Source organism: Ascidia mentula, chromosome 1, assembly GCF_947561715.1.
Source record: "Ascidia mentula chromosome 1, kaAscMent1.1, whole genome shotgun sequence".
Classification (NCBI taxonomy): domain Eukaryota; kingdom Metazoa; phylum Chordata; class Ascidiacea; order Phlebobranchia; family Ascidiidae; genus Ascidia; species Ascidia mentula.
Window position 1 is genome coordinate 26,755,124 of NC_138566.1, and position 27,420 is coordinate 26,782,543.

At 38.1% G+C, this 27,420-nt stretch overlaps 4 protein-coding genes across 7 annotated transcripts; 2 read left to right on the forward strand and 2 right to left on the reverse strand.

Annotated features, from left to right (window-relative positions):
• The first annotated feature begins 158 nt into the window (after positions 1-158).
• Positions 159-2,959, forward strand: LOC145913279 (isocitrate dehydrogenase [NAD] subunit beta, mitochondrial-like). The gene is made up of 12 exons (XM_083000882.1): positions 159-281; positions 376-444; positions 655-741; positions 857-989; positions 1,072-1,135; positions 1,195-1,327; positions 1,415-1,548; positions 1,614-1,716; positions 1,897-2,043; positions 2,205-2,299; positions 2,447-2,507; positions 2,618-2,959. The coding sequence occupies exons 1-12, from the start codon at positions 240-242 to the stop codon at positions 2,696-2,698; spliced, it is 1,149 nt and encodes a 382-aa protein (XP_082857008.1). The 5' UTR covers positions 159-239; the 3' UTR covers positions 2,699-2,959.
• Positions 2,960-4,770: 1,811 nt separating this feature from the next.
• On the forward strand, positions 4,771-6,967 carry LOC145910545 (uncharacterized). Its single transcript, XM_082997707.1, has 6 exons — positions 4,771-4,886; positions 5,117-5,326; positions 5,525-5,557; positions 5,882-6,025; positions 6,183-6,328; positions 6,658-6,967. The coding sequence occupies exons 1-6, from the start codon at positions 4,805-4,807 to the stop codon at positions 6,838-6,840; spliced, it is 798 nt and encodes a 265-aa protein (XP_082853833.1). The 5' UTR covers positions 4,771-4,804; the 3' UTR covers positions 6,841-6,967.
• Positions 6,968-8,322: 1,355 nt separating this feature from the next.
• LOC145897544 (SAP30-binding protein-like) lies at positions 8,323-16,102 on the reverse strand. 3 transcript variants are annotated; one of them, XM_082985899.1, is made up of 6 exons: positions 16,042-16,102; positions 15,704-15,836; positions 15,432-15,528; positions 15,175-15,339; positions 10,352-10,386; positions 8,323-9,744 (listed from the first exon to the last, which is right to left on the reverse strand). In XM_082985899.1, the coding sequence occupies exon 6, from the start codon at positions 9,717-9,719 to the stop codon at positions 8,835-8,837; it is 885 nt and encodes a 294-aa protein (XP_082842025.1). In that variant the 5' UTR covers positions 9,720-9,744; positions 10,352-10,386; positions 15,175-15,339; positions 15,432-15,528; positions 15,704-15,836; positions 16,042-16,102; the 3' UTR covers positions 8,323-8,834. The 3 variants fall into 3 exon arrangements, with proteins under 3 accessions (XP_082842025.1, XP_082842017.1, XP_082842008.1); XM_082985891.1 differs by having other exon boundaries at positions 8,324-10,386; positions 15,704-15,833; positions 16,042-16,092; XM_082985882.1 differs by having other exon boundaries at positions 8,324-10,386; positions 15,704-16,090.
• Positions 16,103-16,373: 271 nt separating this feature from the next.
• LOC145895725 (ephrin type-B receptor 1-B-like) lies at positions 16,374-27,339 on the reverse strand. 2 transcript variants are annotated; one of them, XM_082984521.1, is made up of 20 exons: positions 27,119-27,339; positions 26,780-26,880; positions 26,433-26,559; positions 25,893-26,074; positions 25,446-25,676; positions 24,355-24,548; positions 23,670-23,896; positions 23,313-23,426; positions 22,778-23,070; positions 22,471-22,635; positions 22,120-22,285; positions 21,807-21,952; positions 21,163-21,295; positions 20,659-20,805; positions 19,631-19,707; positions 19,145-19,395; positions 18,698-18,890; positions 18,206-18,337; positions 17,871-18,022; positions 16,374-17,500 (listed from the first exon to the last, which is right to left on the reverse strand). In XM_082984521.1, exons 1-20 carry the CDS (start codon positions 27,189-27,191, stop codon positions 17,206-17,208), a joined length of 3,399 nt encoding a protein of 1,132 aa, XP_082840647.1. In that variant the 5' UTR covers positions 27,192-27,339; the 3' UTR covers positions 16,374-17,205. The 2 variants fall into 2 exon arrangements, with proteins under 2 accessions (XP_082840647.1, XP_082840640.1); XM_082984514.1 differs by having other exon boundaries at positions 20,656-20,805.
• Positions 27,340-27,420: the final 81 nt, after the last annotated feature.

Genomic DNA, 27,420 nt, shown 5'->3' on the forward strand with positions numbered 1-27,420 from the left:
CGACTGTGACGACAAAACCAATGAAGCGTTCAAATTTATTGCGTCATTTTATTGGCTCACGACATCCAGCGGAAATATTTACATTTTTTAGCAAACACATTTGGCGCTCATGAGTTAAGCTTTGTTTGCTGGCGATAGTGGCGAGTGCGTTGTCCGCGTAGGTCTAGGTCGCCTGAAGGTCTTTGACAGTACAATTTAGTTGCTTTCGTGTTTTTTTGGTTATTCATATAAGTGGAAAAATGGCAGCAAGTGGGCGAAATTTGTTCAGAATTGTTACCAAGGTACCATCCGTTCTTTTTTTCTGGTTAATTTTTGTTGTTTAAATTTCACGATTCCTTGTAGTCAAAAGTGCAATATGTGTTTATTTGCCTCCAGGTCGCACATACCCAGAATGCATGTATATCAATCGCACCCCAAAGAATGTATCATCTCGGAAAATCATTGGTAAACCAACTCCATTTTTATTTTTGTTCCTTACTCTATTTACCTGTTCAAAATCCACCAAGAAATTAAAAAAGGCGTTTAATTTCCCTTTGATTGCTTCTAGAGAGTTATTAGCTTTAAATTTTTGGCAAAACTAGTTTTCAGAATGTATTTTTTTTTGCCAAAGGCAGTATATGTAAACTTGGCATGTTATTATCCTTAACTTTGCAGCTCGCCGAGACAAAGTCCTCCGAAAATCTGAGAGTGACTATGGTGCCGGGTGATGGAATTGGTCCAGAACTTATGCATTCTGTTAAGGTGCATTTCTGATTAGTCTCCTATTTTTTTTAACACTGATTTACATCGATAATTCCTAATTTGTTTAAATCTGTCCTTGAAGAGTCTTATATGCTAAATTAATTTTAAATGACAGGAAGTTTTCAAGGCTGCAGATGCCCCAGTGAGATTTGAGGAATTCTGGGTTAGCGAAGTGCAAGATAGATGTACACAGGAACAAATGGATGAAGTTGTCGACTCCATTAACCGCAACAAAGTAGCAATCAAAGGTAAGAAGATATACACAAATATTTGTTCCCTTTACCTTGCTCAAAAAAATTAAAAATTTGTAATGCTCGGATGTGCTTGCAGGAATTCTTGCTACACCAGCATGGTATGATATAGGAGAACTTCAATCAGTTAACATGCAAATCAGGTAGAACATCACAAATTTTGTTTGAAATGTACCTTTCTGACAGATTAAATTCTATTTAGGAAAAAACTGGATCTGTTTGCTAACGTTGTACGTGTAAAGAGCCTGCCTGGTGTGAAAACCAGACATGGTGAACTGGATTTTGTCGTTATCCGAGAGCAAACTGAGGGAGAATATAGTGCCCTTGAACATGAGGTGGGTAATCTGTGCAACTCTTTGTTAAGAAATGTGAAAGCATTTTTACAGGCTGACAGTATTCTTTTGATCCCTGGTTTGTTGCAGAGTGTTCCTGGTGTAGTTGAATCCTTGAAAATAATCACAAGAAAAAAATCTGAAAGAATTGCAAAGTTTGCTTTTGATTATGCAACAAAACATGGAAGAAACAAAGTTACTGCAATCCATAAGGCCAACATTATGTGAGTACATTGTTATTTGTGTTTGCAATTTCATGTTGTTTATTATTTCTGTGAAACTACTCCAGGAAACTAGCAGATGGGATGTTTCTTGACTCTTGTCGCAACATCGCAAAGCTTTACCCCAAGATTCAGTTTGAATCAATGATCGTTGACAACACCTGTATGCAGGTGGGTAAGGCTTGTTGAGGTTATATCTATCAACATCTGGTATACATCATATTGGTATACAGCTTTACTCACTAAGTTAATGTTGTGTGCATAAAGGTAGTTGCATTAAATCATGACGTTTGGTCATGACTGTTAAGGTTTGATGAAACTTATATAATTTATGGAAAATATGATTTTCAGCTTGCGTCGAACCCTGGTCAGTTTGATGTGTTGGTAACTCCCAACCTTTATGGAAACATCATCGACAACTTAGCGGCTGGTCTGGTTGGTGGGGCTGGTGTGGTGCCCGGAGAAAGCTACAGTCCAGATTGTGTTGTGTTTGAAAGTGTAAGTGGCATTGGTATATTTTATACTGTTGTGTATAGGCAATTACTACTGCTTTCTTAAACTTTGCATATTAATTTCGGGAGTATCTATGAATGAATGAAATACTTATCAGTGCATTTGGGTTTTAAAATGTGATAACTATTCAGAATATCTTTTGACAGGGGGCACGTCATCCTTTTGCTCAAGCTGTCGGCCGAAACATTGCCAACCCAACTGCAATACTATTATGTGCTGCCAACATGCTTGCACATCTTAAGTAAGTGAATTTTACTTTACCACAAGGTGGCACTGCAGAGCAAAAACGACATCTTAGCAACTGCTTTCTGTGCTATGTTGATAATATCATACACTGTTAGTGGAAACAGAAATTCTAAATAAAGTAATGTTGTGTGTTTCCTTGCAGTCTTAGTTCTCATGCGAATCTAATAAAGGGGTCACTGATGAAAGTCTTGCGAGAGGAAAAGGTAAGAGTTTGCTTCTGTTAAAATCGTTTAAATTTCTATTAGTGCACCCAATATCTGTGTTCTTAGTTGACTATATAAGAATAGTTGGATTCGTTGTCCATATTTTACAGATCCGCACAACAGATTTGAAAGGATATGCAACCACTACCGAATTCACAAACGCTGTCATCGCAAATCTTGGTCGCGCTTAACCACTATCTGCCACAAACTACCACAACCTTGCGTCTAACGTTTTGTTTTGTTGAGTTTCAAGTTATTTATTTATTTCTTCTACCAGGCTGCTTGCATTACTTTATGCTATAAACGTTCACATGCTTTCTGTTTGCACAACCCTGTAGTTTAGTGGCGACATTGCTGCTATACTAGGCTTGCAGTACGAACTGTTCTTGTGTTTTCGTTGCCTTTTCTCTCTTTTGTTTTAAAGTTCAATGTCGCAAAATTACGAAACAAGTTGATCGTATTTGGGTAAAAGGCATTTTTCTTTAAATGAAAGAAGGGCGTGAGAAAGGCCATCAACTGGTGTTGAAACAGCATATTTCAAAGTTGAGGCAAAATCTTCAGGCCAAGACAAATCAGAAGGTCCAACGAAAATATTGACGTATTTGACTGGAGGCAGCTGCAGGGTTTCTTCGCAAGATGTCCGTGAACCGAATTCAGTCATATCATCCATTGGTTTTCATCTGCACATTTGAACTGTTATTCAGCCAAATTGCGTCCTCGGTGACCAAGCATTTGTAGCTCACTGGTTTCAGATTGTTTCAAAGATTGGTAAAATTCCATGAAAAGATTGTTAAAATTTGAAACGCAGTCATGTTATCCATTTCTCGCCCTGGCAGTATATAGAAGAGGGGTGGCTAACTTCTTGAATCGTCAGGAATGATCGAAAATTGCACCGGCAGGCCAATAGCTCACGTGGGTAAAAGTGTACAAAGTTGTGTCCATTCTTAAGTTAATGACAAAAATGTTGATACTTTACCAAAAAAATATATTTGGTATGAAACAACATTAACAGTGTTGTTTCATAAATATCAGTGGATGCGGATATACGGCAAAATTAAAACATTGCCACTCAATTACAGACATAAACTCCACAAAGTTAATAAAACCTTTCAGAGAAAAACAACAGTTACAACAAATTTAAATATATTTCAACAAAATTAAACATTGATCAAATTCTCCCTTCTGAAGCGTAGGCTTGCAAACTTCAAGCGTAAATTGCTGAGATTACAAACGCGCAATTAACTCCGTCCCTTAATCACGACACGTTTTATTACGAAGTCCGATAAGTGGCCACAGTTCATAAACTTTTGAACAATATCAAAGTTTTTTTCCCAATTAAAGAAGCTCATTAACAAACGCTATTGTTGCCACCATTATGTGGGCATAATGGACTTGCGTCATTGTTCGTTATGTGTGTGGGAGAATACATCACGTTTTTTGCACCATAACTTAGCTTGTTTATTTTTATTTCATCATTTTTTTTGCTCAGTCATTCGAGTTTAAAAGGCCTGAATGTTGAGCAAGATCTGTTAGTTACTTCAATCAGTGATTATGCGCTACGAAAATCCGAAACATTAATCATCAGATTATTGATCTTAAACCCAAAGGTATTTTGTTGTGAAATCGTAAAGGGGAACGCATCGACGCTAGAATTTTGACGCATTTCTTTTATCATGGTTATTTGTAGTCAGTCAGACGGGAGGCACAATTCGACAGGATCTTTGATACGGCAACAAAACCGCAGGAATTTACGTTCAAAAGTGTGGAATAACTTTTGACATCATAGCAAGATTTAAAAATGGAGAGGTTTCTTGAACTGTGCCCAGGCGTGGCTCCAGTTACGTTCCAGAATAACCGATTTTGACGTCAATGTAACATTAAACCGATGATCGATTAATCTGCCAAAACACACAATTACAGTGCTTTCATGTCGTTTCAAGGAACACTTAAAAAAAACGATATTTCGGACACACTTGAGCGGTTTCACGCATTGTTTGTTTGCACTTGCAACAGTGACGTCACAGCACGAGACTTGAAAATGAGTCAGATAAGTCTGCAGGCAATATTGGCGAATTGGCAGCTAATTTTGCCCACTCAAATGCCCCCGGGCCACAAGCGTGAGTCTAAATGCCCTGGTCCCACTGAATACTACGCACTGTTATCAGCACGGCACGACGGGAAAGCTGTTGTGTGCTGTGGGACAATCAGTAGGGTGGATTCCCGAAAAACTATTAATACAAAATATTTTCTGTCTGCTAGGTCAACTGAAATTTGTAGTTAATGAACTGAAAGTGATTATGGAACGCATTTATCTTATTTTGTGTCTGGTTGTCCTGTTAGTGTTGAAGGCAACAGCTGAAGTTTTCAACATCGAAAACGGTAAGTTTATAATGAACATAAACCCCTACGAATACCTATAAAACAAGCTGGTATAAAGTTGTGTAGCAAAGGTGAGTGTGAGATTCAGATGCTTCTTAGTCGCAACTAAATTATAACATTGGTGGTGTTTATAAGTGGTTGTACGAAAAGGGGCAAAAATCAACAAGGATCTGATAGATTTCATTTGACTCGTGGTTGTAATGTTGGTCTTAACTTGATTTGTAATTCAGTTCCAAGCCAGGCGCCTGCTTTCTGCAACCAGGAGACTTCGAAAGGAGCTTGCCGCGCCATATTCACGAGATACCAGTACAATGCAACAGCTGGGAAGTGCGTAATGTTTACTTACGGCGGATGTGGAGCGTCGAAAAACCTCTTTCTCAACGAAGAGGACTGCACGAAAGTTTGTGTGAGAGCACCTGAACACCAGAGGGCGTTTGGGAGTAAGTATAATGTCAGTCTTATTCTGTCCTTTATTATATATTACATGGAATAATTGAAGTAATTAAAATTGAACAGCATGATAACCAGGGTTGGATTGGTAAAATTCCAAAAGTTTAATTTACTTTGTTTGTTCGGATTAAGAAATATTGAGAAAAAACTTGTCATACGAAAAAATTAACAAAATACATTTTGTGCAGGTAGCGACCAGGACTGCAGCTTTGAGATCAATCGTAAGTTTAAACCTTTAGTTTTGATTGATTCGTCTCTTTGGGCACCATTTGTGAACGAATGTAGTATCTTTTTTAGTTATCCAATTTATTCAGTAACCCAATTTAATAGCACGTATTTTCTTTTCTTTTCAATCGTCAATTAATGTAAATAGGTTTGTTTGTAAACACTCCATTTTGCACCCGCATGATTTCTGACATGAGTGAAACGAAAGGTTTGCCCGCCCCCTGTTGCAAAATCTACTTATTTACACTAGCGATAGTTGCAAATATATGATGTTCGGTTGTAAAAGGTCGGGGTCTTATGTTGCTTAAACTTTTCTACAGCTGCAAGACAATGTGGCTTGGGATCAGTAATTTACGACGTGACAAAATGTGTTGGGTTGACCTTTGTTGGACAAACAGAGGAAGAATGTATATCGCGCGGGTGCTGTTTTATTCCTGGAGACGGATTCTGCTATCAAAAGAAAAGTTAGTTACGATTTGTAAATTTCTTAGCTAACATTCTGTACATGCTATACTAACATCCAATCAAAAACAAAGAGATTAGGTTTATTTGCTGTTAGGATTCAACGCCTGTTTGTTATCTACGCCAAAATCTTTTAATTAAAAAGTACAATTTGTTCAGGCGCGCTTGCACCGACCACCTGCAAAGTCCACTACGCGTCCGAATCTGGTTTCCAGGGCAGAGTTTTACTGCAAGCTTACAAATCCTATCCAGCAGGATGGACAGGTTATCTCTCCTTCCGTAAATCAGTCACCGGTGCATTTTGCGTAAGTAACATTCCAGCGTATATCAAAAGCGTCCAGGGCAAAAATGTCGGATCGTTGTAATATTCTTAACATTTTCACAAGCCCTTGACGCTTCTTGGTGCACTAAAACCCAAACCTTATTTACATATTTATTTGTTATAAAACTCTACGATTATGTTCCATTTCAATAAACATCACAGAGAAGATAATTGCGTCACAATGACCGTGTAACAAAGACAGTTAACTTGCGGTTCAGCGCAAATGTAATTTATGATACCGTCATTATAGTACACGTTATATAAAAGGTAGGACTAAATTTGTCCACTTGCTAACTGCGCACACTTCTGTAGATACTGAATTACGCTTATTCGCCACGGGTGGAAGTCACAGAAGTTCTGCAGGGACGGAAAGGTTTCATTATCAGAGGCCAGGATGCGGTTTCAGCAGGCCAAACTCTCACTATCTTCTACTCAGGAAGTTTCGGAAACTCGAATTTCACTTCATCTCAATGCCAAGTCCTCAACCACTTCTGAACAAACTTAAACAAAACTGTTCTCAATTGTGTAGTAACTTATTTCTTCGAGAAATGGCAGATTGTTCGTTGTTATTGTTTCTTTGCAGAGAAAAGTTTTACTTTTAATAAATGTTGCAATAAAGAAAATAAAGTATTTGGTTTCGTGGAAGTTTGTAGACATACAGCAATGAAAACAATACATTGTAGCAACACGCATGTTTCCCTACTTAATTCATTTGGAACACATACGGACCGAAGACTGCAGACGGTGTTATAACCAGTGCAGCGTACAAGTAGGATTCCCCAATCGCTGCTTTGCTGAAGCTAAAGTCTGTTTGCGTGTTCTTGCTGATATAGACTACTGAATTAAAAGCTCCGTGAACAGACTTCTTTATTAATGGAAACACACGTTTGCAATTACCAGGTGGCTTAAGTTTAACTTGTTTCAAGCGCGTTTAACACGTGACTGAATTGCAGAATTTAACTATTAAAAGAACATGCGAACGTTTACAGCGCGATGGCAAGAATAACGACAGGGCCGAGAGAATACGAGCGACTGAGAGTAGGCAAGACTTTCCTAGACTGGGCTGTCGAAGGATTACGAAATAGGCGTTTTATAACAAAGTGTGAGAAAAAATGTGTTGTCCAGCAGGATGCCAGTGGGTGCTCCGGCAGGAAAGCTTAACACCGTCTGCAGTCTTCGGTCCGTATGTGTTCCAAATGAATTAAGTAGGGAAACATGCGTGTTGCTACAACATCAACAATTGTTTTCAACTAATCGAATCAGTTTCTACCTTCCAGTAACAGTTGTTTGCTATACGGTCGCATGGAAATTTTATTTCTGGTGTGGCAGAACAAGATTAATAGCCATGGTGAATTGCATTCAGGTAAGTTTCGCCAGAGACATGTTCGTCCCAATCAAACACATGTTTTCATGCCCTGTAGCCAAGTGCATAAAACTCTCACTTTAACTTACATGTGGACTAAAATAGCGTTCTGTTCTGCTTTTAGCAGGAGGTAAGCGTGTAAAGTGCTTTATTTAACTTTTTTTCCGGTTTCAACATCATGGTAATTCACAACTGCGATACCGGTGACGATCAGCGAAGCTCCACACCACCACATAACGGACACACTTTCGCCGAAAAACAGCCAACCGAGGGCACCAGAGAGCAATATGTTACTGCCGACGTTCAATACAGAAGCTTCGGAGGAGGTTAGGGATTGCATGGATTCCACGAACATCGTCCACATTACACTGTTTAGTGCCAGGGTGAATCCCACAAATACTATTCGCAGTATCAGCGTCAAAATCCACAATTGATGGTCTGTAATGTCCAATGACACCCAAGACATGTCACCGGTGGCAAGCTTGCCAGTTACAGATGCCAATGCCCCACATCCGCCAGCACAACTCGCCACAACTCGTCCTCGCATGTCACTAACAACTAATACATGTTAACGGCTCTCTAAATTTGTGTGACCTAAGTTGAATACAGCAAATGTTTGGGTTTATGTAAAGCAAAACTTGTGCAAGGGATTAGAAATTGTATTCACCCTTCTAGCGTCAGAGAATGACGCAATTTAAACAAATCAGCATTTTTTAAGGGAATGCACAAGTTGTTGTAAAAAAAGCTGTTCCAACAATTTTCAATCAGTTACAATAAAAAACAAATGTACTCGGGGAATATGAATTTAACCATGCCATTGAAAAGGTATCTAGTAAACTGCTTGTGTTAAAAGTTGGAAAGCATAACAAAAATTTCCTAATACAATTGCAACTGCAGAGAAAAAAATTAGAATTTTCTTTGAAATTATGAACACGCAAAAAAGGAGTTGGCAGTAAATATAACAGGTGTTCACATTGTACAAGGAACTCCGTGTTCAACTTCCTTCGTAATGAATGTGTTTCCATTCATGATGAGGTAGGGCTTGCAAGTCCGCCCAGTCGGTTTCAACACACATAATGACACTATTTTAAAAAGGTTAGGCACTTTTAATAGGATGGACACTAATTTACACCCTAGGTTTTTTAATTGTCCCCACGGCCGATATTACTGTGGGTTTTGTGGAGTTTAACGGTTTGTCATCCCATTTTGTCCTTTTACGTTCCCCACTCCCTGAACCTGAAGTTGTTTTTTTGGCAGTGCCAGTGATGAATTCGACTTTGGTTTTCTTTTCTTTCTCCTTCTTGGCAAGTTCCTCACGCTGGGTTCGAGCGAGGTCCTCATAAGATGGACATTTCCTCCAAAAGTCAGGATCGAATTCAGACTTTGGAAAGTTCGTTCCCCGTTCCTCGATTCCAACAAAGAGGATGAGTTTATCGTAAATACTCGGATTCCTGAAGTCTTTGCGTTCTTGGATGATTTGGTTCAAGTTCTCGCCCTCGCGTGTTTTCTTCTCATAAAGACGGCGGATCTTATCTTGCAACTTCTGAGAACATGGAGCCTCCGGTTCCGAAGGGAGGTGGAGCTCTTCTTCGGTCAAAGTCCTTAACTTGGCAGCAAATGCTGTGGCATTTTCACAGCTGTAACGCTTGTTTTTGCGTTTTGCTGGTTTGTCCTCCAAGCCATTTACTTTGTCTGTGTGTAATTCCTGCTTCTCCCCGTCATCAGATACAACCATTGCTTCTTCCAATTCCTTATCTTCATCTTTCACTTTATCTTCTCCCCTCTCCACATCCGGATCTTTGATTTCATCCATGTTAAATGAGCCCTCCATATCATCCATGATATCGCTGGATGCGGGAGATGCTTTTCTCGTCCCATTTGCAACTTTTGTGTCTGTTGGAGGAGGGAGTTTGTTGACGATGACTCCGACATGGCCTTCATGATCTGCATCTTCATGGTCGTGCTCCTCGTCAGACTCAACATAGGCAGATAGTGCAGATAAAGCTGCCATTGCTTACCACCACCTACGCCAATACCTGTTGATACAGGAACAGAAGCATGCAGCCTTCGGTCAAATGTATTTAACAAATAGTGAAGTCAAAATTGCTTGCCCTGTCGACTTCATGAAAACAATGTTTTGGGGTTTTTGTAAACAAATGCACGCAAGTACCAGTAACCAAGTTGTACCACCTGACATCATGCAAAAAGTGCATTGGTCAGGTGCCAATAACACTGAACCACTACCATGATAGAGTAGATCAACAAATCAGGTGTCTTGAAACCCAATATTGGCATCATGACGATGTTACTTCACCCCAAAAAAATGCATTGTTTGCATGACATCAGAAGGCTTTTGATTTTCCCTGTGCCAGCTGAGGGGGGTAGTTGCATGCATTTTCACCAAAACTTTCTATTTTTATTCTGAATGAACTCACAAGTGTCGCAATGTGTTTTTGGGGTTTATTGATAAAATAAATTGTTTGACAAACTGGATCTAATGTGTCGAGACAGTCATTTATTATCAACGGCATCACGATGGGCAAGCACCACCACCACTACCGTTTAAAGTTTGTCCACAAAATAGTGCCCAGTATTACGATGATTTTTGCAGCATATACACGCAGTAACATGTCCGGTTGGTACCTGTCTCTTGTCGTAGATCTTCTTAACATCAGTTCCTGCAAAACATAATGCACACAATTTTTATACTGCCAAACATTGAAAGTATATGAATCGATGATTAAAACATCCAACATAAATTAGCACATAATCTCACAAACACCATTTCGCCAGTTTCTTTGCAATGGCTACCACATTTACTATATTGTTAGCATTAGAACTGATTGCCTGTCAATATGCCAAGCTGCTCTAATCCCTCTACTCCTGCATATGTTTTACACCACCAACAGTAGGTGCCGCACCCTTTTTCCACCAAAAAAGCATCTCAACAACTGGTGTGCACAGCTCCACAACACATATTCTACTTCTGTCACATTGCCTATAACTGTTACCAAGCCCTTGGGAGATTTGACAAAAAACTTTAAAATTATTAGTTTAAAAACCAGCAACTTTTACACCTTCCCTGTGTGACATTGGTGGCCTGGACAATGACTCAAAATCAAAAACTATAATAATAGAATTGATTCAATAATATCAAACACCAACAACTAACTGACAAAATGTCTCAACACACTCCAATGGCAACAGCAAACATGCTGTACAAAATTATTGAGCAAACAAGAATTATACCTTATTTACAATCAATTATGAAATTTTGTCAAAACAAACCAACTACATGTGTTGGGGATTATGCAGCCTTAACTAATAGGTTCTAAACAAATTCTAAACATGAGACTTTTGATGGTAAATTTTTCAAACAGCAAAATTTTATTACTGTCAATATCAACTACATATAAAGACACAATGGCCGCGTAACATAAATTACAAATAGACAATATATTAAATCTGGATGCTATTGTACAAACAATTGTTATCAAAATGCACCAGGAAACAAATATATACAACTTTGAAGCCGGTGACCAGTTATTGATATTCAGAGAAAATCCTAATTGGACAAAAATGTTTTGCTTACTTTAATGGCAGGCAAACCTTGATGGATTTTGGTTGGTAAATATTCTTTACAGAAACTGGGAAACATTCATTTATGTGTTTGAGGTGTTCAACTACATTTTCAAGCGATGCTGTAAATTTACAATCAAAGGCACTTTGCTTGAGCACTAAGGGGCTAATTTTTGTGATGTTGCATTTAACTTGAACCATCCCACCATTAACCACCATCAGTGAACTAGCCTTATTTGCTTATGTATGTAAACTTCTAGCTGCTACTGCCATGGCATTTTAACAAGTTTGGCATGGTTCTACAAAATTAAAAACTGTAAAACACAAATGGTTTTCCTATGATGCTGCAGTGTTATGATTCTGCAAGAATTTGAACACGATAACAATGTATGTTCACTTCAGCCAAGCTGGATCGACTACTTTTTACCGGCAAGTCTCAGCGAGATCTGAAAAATTAAACTCCCAGTGCTGTTTGAACCCGCGAACCTGGGCTTACCAGTACCTGCACTATACTGACTGAACCACATGAGCTATCTTATGAATAGGTGAAGGTTAACTGCCAAGTTGTGTGCTTCGTTTACTTTGAACACAATATACTCCTGTTCAACCAGTTGACAGAGTGTTGGGCCAGGTCGGGGGAGGGTCGTGAGTTCAAACCTTACCAAGAGCTTAATTTTGCAGATCTTACTGAGACTTGTCGGAAAAATGTAGCTGATCCAGCGTAATAATTTAGATATGATAGGTGTGCCAAGAAATATAAATTTAATGTTTTTTCACTAAACATTTTGAGCTAAAACAACTTAAAAGTAAAGGGCTAAGTAACAAAGGATCCTTTTTAGAAAAGACAACAAAATTTTCTACAATGTTGACTTTATATTATGCAATATTTGTTTACAAAAAAGGCAATGAACATGATGTGCTTCCTGTTCACTTTTAAGGCATTATATGTGCCTTTTTAGATCAGGAATTTCAATACCAAACCATAGTTTAATGGTAAAAAAGGACACAGCATGGTATTGTTAAAGTTATTAGTTGTTCAAAGTTTATAATCTCCACAAACTGAAAATATATTTGTCTGACTGTGTACCCAGCTCACTACTACCTGCAGCTTACTGGTTATTATTGATCATTTTCTTCTACTTGGTTTGGTGCACAATATTTTCTTGAAAAAATACTAATATTATGTGGCATGTTGGAAAAAGCAGCTGTCAACAAGGGCTTAAAAACCAGGAGATTGGAAAATCAATATAAATGCTTGTTTATAAGCAGGTTTACAGTAACCTTGCCATTTGATTTACAAAATTGTTAAAAAGACATGGTGTCCATAAAATTTTCATGGTCTGAAACACATGTAATTTAATGAATATAATTCGAAAACATTGAACCAGTGATTTCCAGACTGTGGCACAAAGTTATCCAGGACCAACTTCACAAATTGACAAGAGTTACTTGTTGGGACATAAAATAGATTTTGGGAGAACTATAGTGGTGAGCAATGTGCGTTATTGTGTCATAATTATTATTTTACATGCTAATGATCAGAGTTATCACCTGCCTACACCAGAGGTTCACAAATCATGGTGCATCCTTTCAATGTTGTTGGGAAAGTGCAGTTTGTGCAATGGTTTGATAGCTATTTTGTGCAAAGTATATAAAAGCCTTGCCCACTTATGCGATTTGTGTCAGTTTAGTCAGTAAACTTGTTGACCATCATTAATGTTTGTGTAAGTTTAAAAGTTATAACTTTATGGAATTAAACGTTGATGAAGATTTGGTTGTGGCCGAATAATTTGTTTCAATTTGCCCAAAACAGCTTCTTTATGCTTCTGGAATATCAACAATCGCAGAAGGATTCAAACATGTCATTTCTGCTTAATTGTGTGTTACACAGTTTTGCAAACTGCACTTAAACTAATGTGGAATCAACAACGCCCTATAATTGTTCAGTGACAATAAAACTATTACAAAGAAAAAACTTTTTTTTTTTTTTTTTCTAGGATGTGCCGCAGTGTGTGATTTAGGTCTTAGCATTTACTGGTTTTTATGACATAACTTTTTAAAAACAGGAGCTTAACAGTCAACTAGTATTTATTGAAGCCCTTGTCCACACCTGGTAACTTTATCGAAAATTTGTTTGTTGTTGAATTTAATATGCCTAACCCTGGGCTGGAATTCACTTATTGCTTTTTGTATCAACCCACTGCACCTTGTGTTCTGGGGGTGTTTGGTGATAAAAAAATAATTTATGAAGCTTCTTACAAATTTTACAAATGCCATTTTTCCAATTTCATCATTTTATAAGTTTAATGGGGTCATGTGTCCAATTTGTTCAGGTCAAGCTCTGATTCTGACTTGCAAAAACATTTGACCTGTCTGAAAAAAAGCAAAGAGAGGAAATAGAGACAGAACAATTTCACTTCATAAGAATGTTTCTGTATGCAAACTCTAACACTCACAAACGCTTCATGTACAAACTCTTGCCATCAAAGAACATTTGGATACGGTATTTATAAATTTATATCCTAAATATTTTGGCAAGCTTTGAAAAAGCATTATACACTAAATATTCCACACTGTCAGTGGCGGATCTAGGGGGGGGGGGGGGGTGTTTAGGTGTAAGAACACCCCCCTCAGCATTTTAGCACATTGTTTTGTGGGGTGTGAAAGTGCGATTAATTTCCCGCTACGCAGGAACGAACACTACGGTCAAGAGTTCGTCTCCGCTGTTTCTTTGTTTCTCGGTCGCGCGCACTGCATTCACACGGCGATGACTCTTATGAAACAATCTTTGTTGTGCCGTTGGTCAATAATCCTTTAACAATACTGTTTTTGAAAGCACAACCTTAAAAGTTTATTCATTTCTGCTACAATTTCTATACAGAAGCCGCACTCTGTAAGAGTTGTAATTATTTGACAAAATTGCACCAAAATAAATGTAGCTAAATGAGTATTTTGTATTTCGTCTTTTTTTTATATATATTTCGCAAATTATCTACTGCTAAAACATCGATGTGTATTTGGTGGTGCAAGACCATTACAGATTTGTTTTTAGAGCATAGAGGGGGCGGAATTTTTTTGGGAATTCCCTAATTTTCCGCTGTAAACTAAGGTTAATTGTGGTCGAGCATTGCAAAATTTGAACGCCAGTGTTGGCGCGCATCGTCACATAAACAGTGCCTTCCTGGCTTACGCAATAGCGTAACACTGTGGAACACTCGATGCGAGTTTTTGCGGTAGTGCTTGCGCCGTACTTTCATTACCACGACTTTGAAAGAAAGGTTTAAATATTGGTGTTATCTAAAAGGAATTAAATGTGGGCTTACGTTATCAAGAAAACATACAAATAAAAACTATGTTGCATGCGGTAGACTTATATTCCTCTTTGCACATTTGCGAGCGCTAACAGTTGTTTTCAACATGCGTAATATTGGCAACGTGTTTAACAACTAAACTGGTTTCCACCGAGATTTGGACAAAAAATTACAGCATGATAAATGTCCGAAAAAAATTGCAACCGCATCTAACGGCTTCATTAATTAGGTACCGAAACCGAACACCCCCCTCATATTTTTTCTAGATCCGCCACTGCACACTGTTATAAATACTGCACAGACAAGATGAAAAATTATCTGTATGTGGCACCCTTTAACAAACCTTGTTGTTACACAAGTAACCGACTCCACATTTCCAAACTTTAAAAAAACTTTTTCTAGCTGCAATGCCCAGATACACCAAAACCATATTACTTATATATAAAATGAATACAAAAATTTTCTTGCCATTCAACCTGAAGAAAATGAATTCTCTACCAAACTTCCACAACTGACACACAAGTACCAATCACCAACAAGTCTTAACACAATATATAAAATTGTTAGTACACATACCTCCATGCCCGTTGTTAGAAAGGTAACCTCCTGTTTTTTTGTCTGGGATTCAAAAATTTCCCGACCAAATGCAAGAGAGAGAAAAGTTACATGTTTAGGGGAGGTTGTGTTCCATGAGACGACCGCCTGATTTCCGGCGAAAAGGAACACATTGTCTTGGATGATCTGATTCAACCAAGACAAAGGTACCAAGTTAGACGATCAAATTCCAATGCAGAAATTTATGGCAAATAGTTGCAGATTGCATGGAAACTTACCATGTAACTTTTCTGTTTATTTCTCGCATTTCTGCCAAGAAGGTCGATTCCGAGAATGAGACCATACTATGTGGCAGGGTTTGCTGAGAATTGGAATCTTAAAATGATGATCACAATTAAAGCCATTGTTAATTTAATATTTAACAAAATCAGTTTGTGCTTTTTAACTCTTTTTAGATTCATGGTTACCTAAACTTTATTTGCATTTAGGACCAAAATCATCACTATTTGCAAGGTATGGTAAATTCTTAGGTAAATGAATCTATGCTTACTTCGTTTTACGATGATCTCTGAACGAAAGGAAAAAGGTTTTGAGCTGTTTGGCCCAATAAAAGTTAGTCTGGAAGGTAAAATCTAAATTCCAAGTCTTGCATGAAGAACTTCCGAAATTCTGCGATGTGGCTACTTTGAAAATAAAGGGATTACCTGTCTATAATTATCTGCTTATTAATATATTAAATATAATCACCGCTATACAGCAACACTTTATTATAACACGCCGTCTCTAAAGCAACACTTTTTATGAAAACATTCTACCAAACTTGACGAGTTCAAGGATAGCAAGCGAGTTTTCAACCAAAATCAAATTATACGAAAGTTCCTGGCTTACATTTTATCGAAGATGTAACAATGCCTTCCGTTCCGAAACGTTTCCTTTACGTTGATGAGAAATGGACGAAGGAACGTGAACTGACGCGAACGCGACAAACAAAAAGTCTCGAAGCAGCCTCCACGCGAGCATTTTTTTTCCAACTCGGGGAATTCAGAAATCATTAAATTGTTATTTTTTATTCAGCTATTTCGCGTTGAATCTAGCTTCTTTTCTAGGGCCAGTTACGCTTGTTGCTTCTGTCAATACAACGAGTGCTCTCCGTTTATTCTACGGACACAAACTGACCACTGATCAGAAAATCACATTAGGGAACTAATTTTATTCACACGATGATAAAAATATGTTTTGAAAGTGATTACGACAACTACGACAAAATATTGATCTAGCAAAAAAGGAGAATAACAAAATCAGAGGTATAACAATGGCAATGTACAAATTCATATCGGCATTATAACGATCTTAGACAATCACTTCTAAAAATCACTGCCGCACGGTGGAGCCAAAGAGAACGCCAACAACTTGGCGCACAATTTGTTCGTTGTAAGGAATGCTGTGAAGTCAAAAGTGATCGAAAACGGGAAGGCAAGAAAGCACCAGACATAAAAAATGCACCGTGTTGTGTTGATTTGCTACAATTTGAGGCTATCGCTTGCTAGAGTTATGAAACATAAATCTTCCCACTTGAATGAACGTCGGTAGAGCATTATACACATGATTTACAGTAAAATGAGAAACCGGAACAGTGGCATCGGCAAGTATATATGATATGCGTAGAAAAATAAGGGCTCGCTTTAATGCGATGTTTGTGACACCTTGGAAATAAACAAGAAAATATGAGAACGCATGCAATTATTGGAATGTGTGTTTGGTCAATTTCCAAGAGGTACCTTTTCTCGGCGGTAAAGCAGACCAGTTAACTGATGAAATGCAAGGCAATGTGGAAGTGTATATAACGGGTATGTGTGAGCTAGTCCGCTACGTGTGTGGAAACCTTGCATTAAACTCATGACAAAAATATTAATTTTTAAACCAATGAACCCGTACAGGCACTGTGATCTTCTGAACAAAACGTCTGACAATTCCGGACCATGCAGACTTTTTCCACATCCGTGATATTCGGGTGACGACAGAACGTTAAAAGTGCAACCGAGAAAAAGTCCCTCAAACGATACTGGCAGCATACGGGTTACCAACCGCCGGGGCGCCAGGCTCGTTGCCCAGCAACGGCGAATCGTCGTTCCCGTGGCGACGAGCGGAAGAAGAACGCGGTTTCGCAAGAAGCGAGTCGAACGTTCTTGAGTAATCGAACACGTCATTTTGCTCGTTGACGTCATCCACGTCATCAGACACCTCCTGACAAGTTGCGTAATTATGACGTGACTGGCCCTCGGTGAGGGTGGGTACAGGGGGGGCGGGGGAGGGGGGCGATGAGTCTGTGAAGAACGCGTCGTCGGCCCTGGAATGGTAAAATAATATGAAACCGCGTGTTGGGGGATTACCCATAATTATTAGGCACGTTGTCGCATAAACATTTTGGCAAGGTAGTGAACAATCAAGCGACAAACCTTTTCATTTGTAACGTAACCTCTAAATTGCTTTTCACACGAATGCGGTCACAACGGTTCAACCGCATCTTTGATCAGCGGTATTATATGCCAGTAACTTGTTGCCGTTTCAAGCTACTTTTTCGCCAAACTTTTTTAAAAAATTAACCTTAACTTTTTTCTGTTTAAATTTCGGTGCAGTGCACTTTGAACAAGATTTTACACTTGAAAAAAAACCACAGTGCGTATGAGAATTTCGACAATTTCTTTCATACAACTCACCCAGTGCTTGCCGGGCTTGCCAGTATTAGGAGAGATTCAGGATCGTCCAACATTGAATCGAGTTTGTCGCCAACTTCAACAAAAGTAGGTCGAGCGTGACGATCTCTTTGCCAACACGATAACATCATCTGATGCAAAATCGACGGACAATCCTGAAAGGAATAAAATATGCTGAAAGTGTTTACTGTTGGCAGCCCTATTTATGTTTGTGTTTGTCAATTTATTGTTAATTTTAATAGATACGTGACTATGGTGCACTATGTTGAAGATCTAGGTACCACACGATTGTCACCATGGACAAAACGTTGCGGGCATCTTGTACAGATAACTCATACCTCTGGTGCGGGAAGGCGGAAACCCTCGTTAACGGCTTGTAGGACTTGTTGGTTTGTGAGATCCCAGTAAGGTTTATCCCCGTACGTCGCCACTTCCCAAGCGAATACTCCGAAACTCCACACATCCGATGCCTGTTAACAATGGGTGGAGAATGTGTAAGATCGAGGCAATCACATTAACAGTTTGTTGATTTCTAAAACTTTTAACGCTGATCCAGGTCCAACTCTGGGGTTCTTGACCCATAAAGGCCCACAGAGATCCATCATGGGAGCCCATTGACCTATCGAGGGAGTCAACATGGCTTTGCACAATTAATACTTTCCGCATACATTCACCGCCACCGGGTTTACAGAGTTTAAATAAATTGCCGGGCGATCCGCAGACCCATATAAGTTAAGAAACCCTGCATTAACTTATGCAGAAAGCATTGGATTATTGGGAGCACGTGCAAAGGATTCTTAAGAATTTTTTAATGTAGTTCGTTCCCAAACCTGTGAATAAGCTCGGAACGCCACAGCTTCCGGGGACGTCCACCTGATCGCAATCTTCCCACCCTGGGTTGTGTAAGTTGGACAAGAACAATCCGAGTCGCTCTCTCGCTCCGTCATGTGGCGAGTCAATCCAAAGTCTGACACCTTACACACGAGGTCGCTGTTCACTAGAACGTTACGAGCTGCCAAGTCTCTGTAAAAAAGTTAATGTTCTTTAAATTACTGGAAAATGGTCCTAAATGTTTTTTTCTTTTGCAGTTACACAAAAACTTGCTATGTGTGTTTTATAGACATCAAATATTCGTTGTTGCTTCGATGACATCTGGATTAAATTGTATTTAAACTTTAGGATTCCAAAAGGATTCGCAAAAATCAACACTAGAAAAAGACATCACTTACTGCACAAATTCACTAAAGGTAGATTTTCAATCAGCAAAACAATCCCACCTGTGAACATATTGCAAACTGCTCAAATATTCCATTCCCCGGGCCACCCCCCTCAACATACGAACAAGAACTGTCGATGGAAACGCTTTGTGAGCCTGTCGATGAGCGCGAAGGAAAGCCTCCAAGCAGCCGTGATCCATGAGCTCTGTTACTATCATGAAGGGACGAGATTTCATGACGACCGCCTCCAACTTCACGATGTTCGGATGTTGGAATCGCTCCAGAGCCATCGCCTCACGCAGGAAATCAAGCTGCAAAGTTGATGAAATATTCAGATTTTCTACTTCGTTTTGATCAAAAAAAACATCTTTTTTCATTGTGTGACAAAAGCCATTGTATAAATTCCAAACCACATACAGACTATGACCTTATTTATTCGTGAAATTCTCCTGTTTACCGAAAGTGCAAAACACGTGAGTCATGATATTAACCCAAGTGACTTTTCAATAAGTTATTGTGTGACGTCACATGGTATAGAAATCTTACCTGTTCGTGTGGTTCGCACTGAGCGTGGAGTTGCTTCACAGCGACATCCAGTGTATGATTCGTACCGCTGCTGCCACCTGGAAAGTTAATTAAATTTGTACATGAAGTTACAACGAGCATTCGGAAAGAAGTTTCATGATAGTTCATATGTGCAGCCACCTGAAAGACACACAACTAAGTTGTATTTTGGTGATTTTGTCTGGTTCTGATTACATAAGATGAGCGAAGGTAAAATTGTAACTCCACAATAGCCCGTCTTAGCTGTTATAGCTTCTAATAAACTTCTTGTGACAGTTTGATAAAAATATCGTTTAAAAAACAGGAACTTGGGGCCCTGGTTGGTATAATTTGTGTGACAATATTTGGCCGGAAATTCTCGTCCATTATTTTAACGTCGGGGCCGTAAAAGTGCAGTGAAGCGGAACATTATTCGGTCACGTAACCTCGCATACCACATGCGTAGAATGTTACGGGAATAATTACACGGTTTGTCGAGAAGTGATTAACTCCCTATGACTCACGTCCGGTTGGCGATAATGGCAGGAGAGTTCTGAGACACGCGTGGGTGAAGTTGTAATGAACGCTTAACGCGATTAAAGACACGATACTAGTGGAATTTCCAACGCTTTCCGCTGACGTTTTGCGGTTGCGTCGGGACTCCGGGCTCGGTGAGAACGGCGGAAAATTGCGAAAATGATCTTCAACACCCATCTCACTTGTCAGGTTCCGACAGTTTCAAGGTCATTTGTGGGTTTCGTGTGAGCGCATGTTTACCACTTTACCCCGAATTCATCGTTCACTTATTTTTGCTTTTAGAACTTACTTACTGTAAACCATAAACTACTGTTTGAAACATGCCAAAATATACATTTGCACTTGCCTTACATTTTAACCACTTAAAGTTACTAAAAATGTTCTAATTCTGGATATTTGGCAAACAAACGCCCATTAAAAAGCAACATATCAGAAAGGTAAGAATTTTTAGGGACAACATTATAGAGTGAACTCAACATGTGAGTACTCACCACTTTTAAGGAGCTTCCCCTGGAACACCTCCCCAAACTCTCCACATCCGATCACCTCCTCGATTGTGATGAGCGATGGCAGTGTTTCACATAAAAAATTGTGGGGAAGCATTGGGCCGAGAGAAAACGGGTCAATATAAGTTCGCTGGTCTGTTACAGAACAAATGTTTGTCTTTTGTTGTTCAACATTTTCTGATGGTGAAAAGATCAGAATAAAATTGTTTAAATAAACCTATTCAGGAATTTAATAAGGCGCAGTAAATATATATCTCTTACACAAATTGTTAACATCAACATTAGGTCAACATATTGGTTTGTGAAACTTTTGTATAAACACTGTTGGACTCTTGACAAATTGCTTTCCATCTACCCCCAAGAATACAAAAACCTTAGCTTAAAAACCAAGTAATATACTTTTCCCACAAAACACTATGATCATTTGCAAATATTCATAAATTAAAGAACGTGTTGCTGATATTTTACAATCAATATTAACACAATAATTACCTTGGACTTCTGTGTAACCAGTTGTTCCGTCGACAACATCACCATTTTGTGGTGCGTGGTATTGTCCATTCTGTGACTTTTTGCTGCGTCGTTTGGGTGAACATTTAAACCAGAGAATGGCAAATGTTCCAAACTACAAATTAAAATGATTGTTTTATAATTGAAATTAAAACCAACAATAAGCAAGCAAATCAATCCATGAATGAAAAACATATTGTTTGAAAAAAGCTTGAATTGTGTTTGTATAAAATAAAATAATGTTCTTTTTCATTAACATGTGGCAATTATTTCAATTATTTTATTAGTGCGACACCTACGTGTATGCAAGGATCAATGCCGACTTAATTTCAAAAATCAAAGTTGTCAAATTAAATAAAATATAAGCTGCAGACAATGCACACTGTTTCAACCTATCATGTCTTATTAGTCCACACGTTTGATACCCAACCGATCGATGTGCATTGCAAAAGTAACCAAGCCTATGGTTAGTTAGCCTGTAAGACTGTTGACAGCAACCTGCTGCACTAATGAGACTTGATGGGACAAAACACTGTGCACAACTGTCTGCAACTCACGGACCATAATGGATCATCGCAGAAATATAATTAAATGCAATACTTTTGTCATGTTTTTGGCAAACATACCAATATTAAAACAACTGCAGCAGCGGCGATAAGATAAATATAGCTCGATAAAGTTGATGGTTGAGTTGTAGGGTCAGGTGTGTCCACTGTAGTCTGTGAATCAGGCAATGTCACAAACTTTAACAGAGCGCTGAAATTGCTGAATCCTGCAAGAGAATAATTATGTCACAAATGATACCATGGTTCTCAAAGGTGGAGTGCCAAGAAAAAATTAAATAACATAACTTTCGAATGCCAAGAAAATTTTTTTTCGAATAAGAACACAGAATATTCGGCATGAGCTGAACAAAACTAAGGAAATAATTAAACCAACCTGCTATGTTTTTTGCCCGAACACACAGGGAATATTCAGTACCACGATCAAGAGGTTTGAGATAAACTGAATTTTTCGATGTTGTAACATTCGCTGTGTTCATACTTCGTAAATTTGAAACTGACAAGGCAATATTTTCCATGTCAGAACTTACAAAATACCATACCTGCAAAATAACAAAAAAGTTTTGTTGGAAAGAAGCAAAAGAGCCATTATGTTCATTGAGACAAGGTTTCGAACAATAGGGTGTCATGAGTGCAGCTACTGATTGCTGCACAGAACTAGCTGCTAAACTTTGAAAAACACTTATTTAGCAACAAGTGAACTTTTTAAACTTTGTAAAAAACTGACCTCATAGGAGAGAATTTTGCCGTTGGGGAATCTTGGAGATTCCCACTGGATGGATGCAGTTGTTTGGTTGATGTTCAACAGATGGATCCCAAACACTTGAGATGGGAGAGTTTCTTGTGTTGTGACAAAAACAGTGACTGCACTCGTCTCAAGAACCAAACTCAACTGGAATATACACCAATATCAGTACAACAGAAAAATATTTTTTTTCGTGTACACCTAATGTTGTAGCATGCATCTTAAATCCGCAAATCCCAACTTTTTAACTATTTTTTTTTACTAAATTTCCGCAACAATCCTCACATACCGCTATTTTTTTCTCAACCAAACTGAATTCCCTGTCTCTGGGATAAACAGGAAGAGTTTGTGGAAATCTTTTCTCAGTTACTCCATTGACGGCCACAACACTGAAAGCATAGCGTGTGTGACCACGCAGGTTGCCGACTTGTATTTGAAGGTTTTCGGTGAGGCAGGGCTTGCTGCTGTATGTAAGTTGTTCACAGTAACTTGTATGTGTAGCTTGCATGGATGAGTTCGAGCTAGCGTCAGGTACGCTGCAGCTGTTGTTCGAACTTGATGAGGTAGAAGACAACGGTGAGGCTAAAATAATAACTTGATTCAACTTTGCTTCATTGAGTTTGATTAACAGAAGGTTGCAAAAGTTTAGTGTTTTTGTTGGCAACTGCTGTCAATTGCAAAACTACTGTATGTAATAGAAATATTTCAAAACAATATATATTAACTGAATGCTAATATTGCGTCTGGTAAAAATAAAAATGAATTGTTTCTATTCAAAATCAGAGGCCGACAATACTTTAGTTTAAAATAAAACATGCTTATACCTGATTGAACATGGGCATCTTCCACAGAAGGGCAAGCATGGCATAAAATACAATAAACTACTTTTCTGCATCGACCAAAGTAATCAGGCGGCTTCCAAGTGATTTCAACTTTGCCTGAAAGACAACAATATGAAATAGAATCGTGCCACGGAACATCAATAAACAGTACACAAAGACCTTTGAGTAAATTATAATTTTGCATTATATAATTTTGAGGAAGTACATCCACAACCCCATGGCAATGCATCATTAAAACTATTTTCAAGACCCTCGATATGTATCAGTAAACCACGCATGAAATGCCTTTCAAGTCCTGACCATTTATGTAAAGAGAACAGGAATTTTTGTGAAACCTACCTTGAGATATAGCTTCAGTATTCACAACAGGGAGGGTTGGTTTGCTTGGAAGTTTGGAACAAATCTCACAGTTATATTTGTGTCGGATTGAATCAGAGGACGAGCTTATTTCAAATGGGGGCTGCTGTCCATGGTGGTCCAATGTACACTGACACTTGGTGGCGCCAAGGTGGGTTGTAAATGAGTACGGGGGACAACGTAGGCATTGTGTGTTGCCATCAAGAGGTCTAAAAATAAAAACAGTAAACATTTAGGAACATAACTGACGGCTTTATATACCTTTAAAAAACATGTAACTTTGACCAGTGTAGGGTTTTCAAAACTGGACCATTATGATATAATAAAGAAAAGGAAACTTGTTTTTATAAGATTTTGTGATCATAAATCTTGGTTGTTACTTTAGTTATTTTGTGTTTTGTTTTGAAATATATACACAAAAGGGGTTCAAAAACAGACAAATGATTCACATGTTGGTGTTACAAAAAATTTGGAAACCCTGGTGTGAGGCTGAAATATTAGGCTTTATTAACACAAACCTAACGACCCTTCATAAACCAACCAGTATTAACAATGTACTGACTATTATATATATTATGTACATAACAGTTTGAAAAACTTGTTTAATAATGTTACATGAAAATTTGGCAAAAGAGTGAAAAAAAATCAAAAAAAATCCACAATTTACTTGTAATAAGCACTTGGGCAGGGTGAACACTTTTGCATTGCGGCATCTGGTTGGAATCCTGCCCTGCACTGACATGAACCTGTGGCAACATTCCACTCTCCGGAGCTTGTACATCGATACTGTGGAGTGACGGTGGCGTTGGAGTTCTTTGAAATCGGCATTTTAATTGCATTATCCACGCACCATCCATCAACCTGTGTGGTTGAAATTCATTAATATTTAAAGTTGCTTGGAGAATTATACCTTGTACTAAAATCTATCACTCTAAGTTGTATTTTATTGTAGGAGTACACAATGAACGCGGTCATCGCAGGAACTCTAAAGAAAAAGGTTTTTAAAATTTTTTTTAATATCTGTTTCTTGTAATGAAAAGAAAACAATTGCACATTTTGTGCTAAATGTTTTTGCATTATTAGGAGTTTGATATTTGAGTTAAAGAAGAACAGGCAGGGTCCTTAATTAATTTTATTGAAAAGGTCCTTAATTAATGGCAATGCACCAGATGAAAACAATAAATCAGATTGTAGATGGAGTTTATACCAAAAACACTTGATATAATTTGCACTCATTAGTTTCCATGAGCAAAGCATTGTCATAACAACTGACACATGTAATTATTTCAGCATTAAACTCCCTACAGAGAAAAATTACGTAAATCTTCCACACAAACTTTATTGCAGTCAAAGTGGGAGCAAGTCTAATCCAACTTAAACCATGGTTAAACTCTTGATACTACATTTTACAACAAGTGGACTAGTTCAACTTTTGTGCGATTGTGGATTTACTGAAAAAACACAATGGAAGTTGGCAAACAAGTTGTGAGCATTGAAAGTAGGTCAAGGAGTTGAGTTTTGACTTAAAACATTAACCAAATTCATTTAAAACAACAGAGATAATATCAAAGTCAATCCTTTACTTTACATATTTACTCCAATTTTAAAATGATGTTATATACCACGATCAATTTCACAATGCCAACATGAAAAAAGTTGTTTTTTACAAATACATTCTGCTTATGCTTCAGCTAAGTCCACCAGAACTACATTACAGAGAATAAAACATGCATGGTAGTTTAAGACCATACAGCTCACCTTGACCAAGGATGTGTCCGATTGTCCAGTATGCGTCTCCGGAAACACAGCAAGGTTGTTAATAACGGTGCCGCATACAATGTAATATATCCGCAAAGATGTGACAGAAATGCATGCGCCCTCATCCATGATGGCAACATACACAGCCGCTTGGTTGGAAGGAATCGTGATTTTCACCATTTCTTGGTTGATTTTGTAATTCACAGGCTTTTGGTTTGGTTGGAAACGGACCTGAAGACATAAAAGAACTCATGTGTATCTTTTTTAAATACTCATCTATCTTGGCAACACAAACATTTATTATGACTATAAAATTTTATGATTCTAAATTATCAAAATGGCATTGATAACTATGCTTTAAGACAGTGGATGACAAATATAGATTGAATAAAATATGGATACCTACGATAGGATATGTGATGGGATTATACTTTTAACTCAACTAACCTCTGCAGCGACAGTGTCTACTTTGTTATAATGCTCTTTACTCAAAGGAACTTCATCATTAATTCCTTCATTTTCATCAATAAGTCGATAAAATACTTTAAACGTTTCACGACAAATTGTGTCCTTCAAGTCATGACATTCCCGCATCCAGAATTGCAAAGATACATAAATTCTTGAGACTCCTGAAAATGTTTTTTATGATAGTATAGCGTTTTTCTATGAAATATTTAACATTTTTAAAAATATTGTTCAATAGCAAGATACAATTACAATAAGTAATGACCATTCCAGAGACATTTACCAGATATAACTTATCTAAAATTGTCTGGAATTCCTAAATGTTTCATGGTAACACAAGTTGGAGTCAAGTTTAAAAAGGAAAGCCAAAGCTAGTGATAAACTAGTGATAGAGTAGTATTTGAAACATCTGTTTCAGCATGAGAAGCATACTGACTTTGGCTTTCCTTTCAATTCATGCATATTTTGGCATAGAAATATGTAGATGAACAATACACAAAAGAAATATTATGGCATGTTTACCTGTGATGTTGAGATACGGTGAACGGAGCCAGCTTTGTGTTACACTTCCTAAGTAAGGCTGCGTGTCAGGACAGACTTCAAACCCTCGGACCGATTCATTTCCATTGAAAACACTCACCTCTCCCCACTACACATAAATAGAGAAAATGTCAAAAAGTGACTACAATATTCAGCCTGTGCAGGTCGGTGACCAACGGATCTGTCTTTACAAATAAATACTACACTGGCTCTGATCATATTTTACTCCTTTTGGAGTCCTACGAATATACTGACACATGAATATTCACATTTTACAGCACAAAATACCGGCAACCAATCTTTAACTAGAGTATGCTGTCGTGACTTACACCATCAACCATGTTGCTATAGGATACAACGCCGTCCACATAATTTTCAATCCTCCAACCAACTAAACTCGATGTTTCTTTGGATGTACTCAGAATTTCAACTGAAACAAGAAGTAATACGTAAGTATTTTATTACATAAATGAGGCCGAGCATGCAAGTAAACTTCAGAAAGATTCACTTGAAAAGCATATCAATAAAGGACACAACATAACAATCGTGCTATAGTAAAACTTTGGGATAGTGAAATCGATATTTGCTTGTTAGAGAAAGAGCCTACATATTTACGTATTGTCATTGACAACCAACGGTCCAGTAAAGTCATCGTTGCACAACCTTACCTTCACGTGCTTTAACACAAACATGACAAAGCAGGGAGATAAGCCAAGTACGAAACATTTGTTGAATGAGCATCTATTCTTGGAGAAATCAATGGGCGCGAATCCTCGCCCATGCTACATCTAAATACACGCTTGTGTTGTTTTATGTTGCAAGCTAGTTATCCTCTGTGAACTAAAGTTGTTGTCCACGATCCACGGACACACAAGATCCACAATAACAAACAAACACTGAAATCAAAAAACTTTAATTCAATCACATTCCTTTTTAGCTTTGATTTCTATTGGTCCGGGTATGATTTCTA

Coding starts and splice junctions, on each gene's coding strand:
- LOC145895725 (XM_082984514.1), bottom strand. CDS start 27,191: ATGCTCATTCAACAAATGTTTCGTACTTGGCTTATCTCCCTGCTTTGT. Junction 26,560..26,779: donor ATAGCAACATGGTTGATGGT/GTAAGTCACGAC, acceptor ATTTATGTGTAG/TGGGGAGAGGTGAGTGTTTT. Junction 26,075..26,432: donor ACCGTATCTCAACATCACAG/GTAAACATGCCA, acceptor AAACATTTTCAG/GAGTCTCAAGAATTTATGTA.
- LOC145897544 (XM_082985899.1), bottom strand. CDS start 9,719: ATGGCAGCTTTATCTGCACTATCTGCCTATGTTGAGTCTGACGAGGAG.
- LOC145910545 (XM_082997707.1), top strand. CDS start 4,805: ATGGAACGCATTTATCTTATTTTGTGTCTGGTTGTCCTGTTAGTGTTG. Junction 5,327..5,524: donor ACACCAGAGGGCGTTTGGGA/GTAAGTATAATG, acceptor CATTTTGTGCAG/GTAGCGACCAGGACTGCAGC. Junction 5,558..5,881: donor CTGCAGCTTTGAGATCAATC/GTAAGTTTAAAC, acceptor ACTTTTCTACAG/CTGCAAGACAATGTGGCTTG.
- LOC145913279 (XM_083000882.1), top strand. CDS start 240: ATGGCAGCAAGTGGGCGAAATTTGTTCAGAATTGTTACCAAG. Junction 1,717..1,896: donor TTGACAACACCTGTATGCAG/GTGGGTAAGGCT, acceptor TATGATTTTCAG/CTTGCGTCGAACCCTGGTCA. Junction 2,508..2,617: donor AAGTCTTGCGAGAGGAAAAG/GTAAGAGTTTGC, acceptor CATATTTTACAG/ATCCGCACAACAGATTTGAA.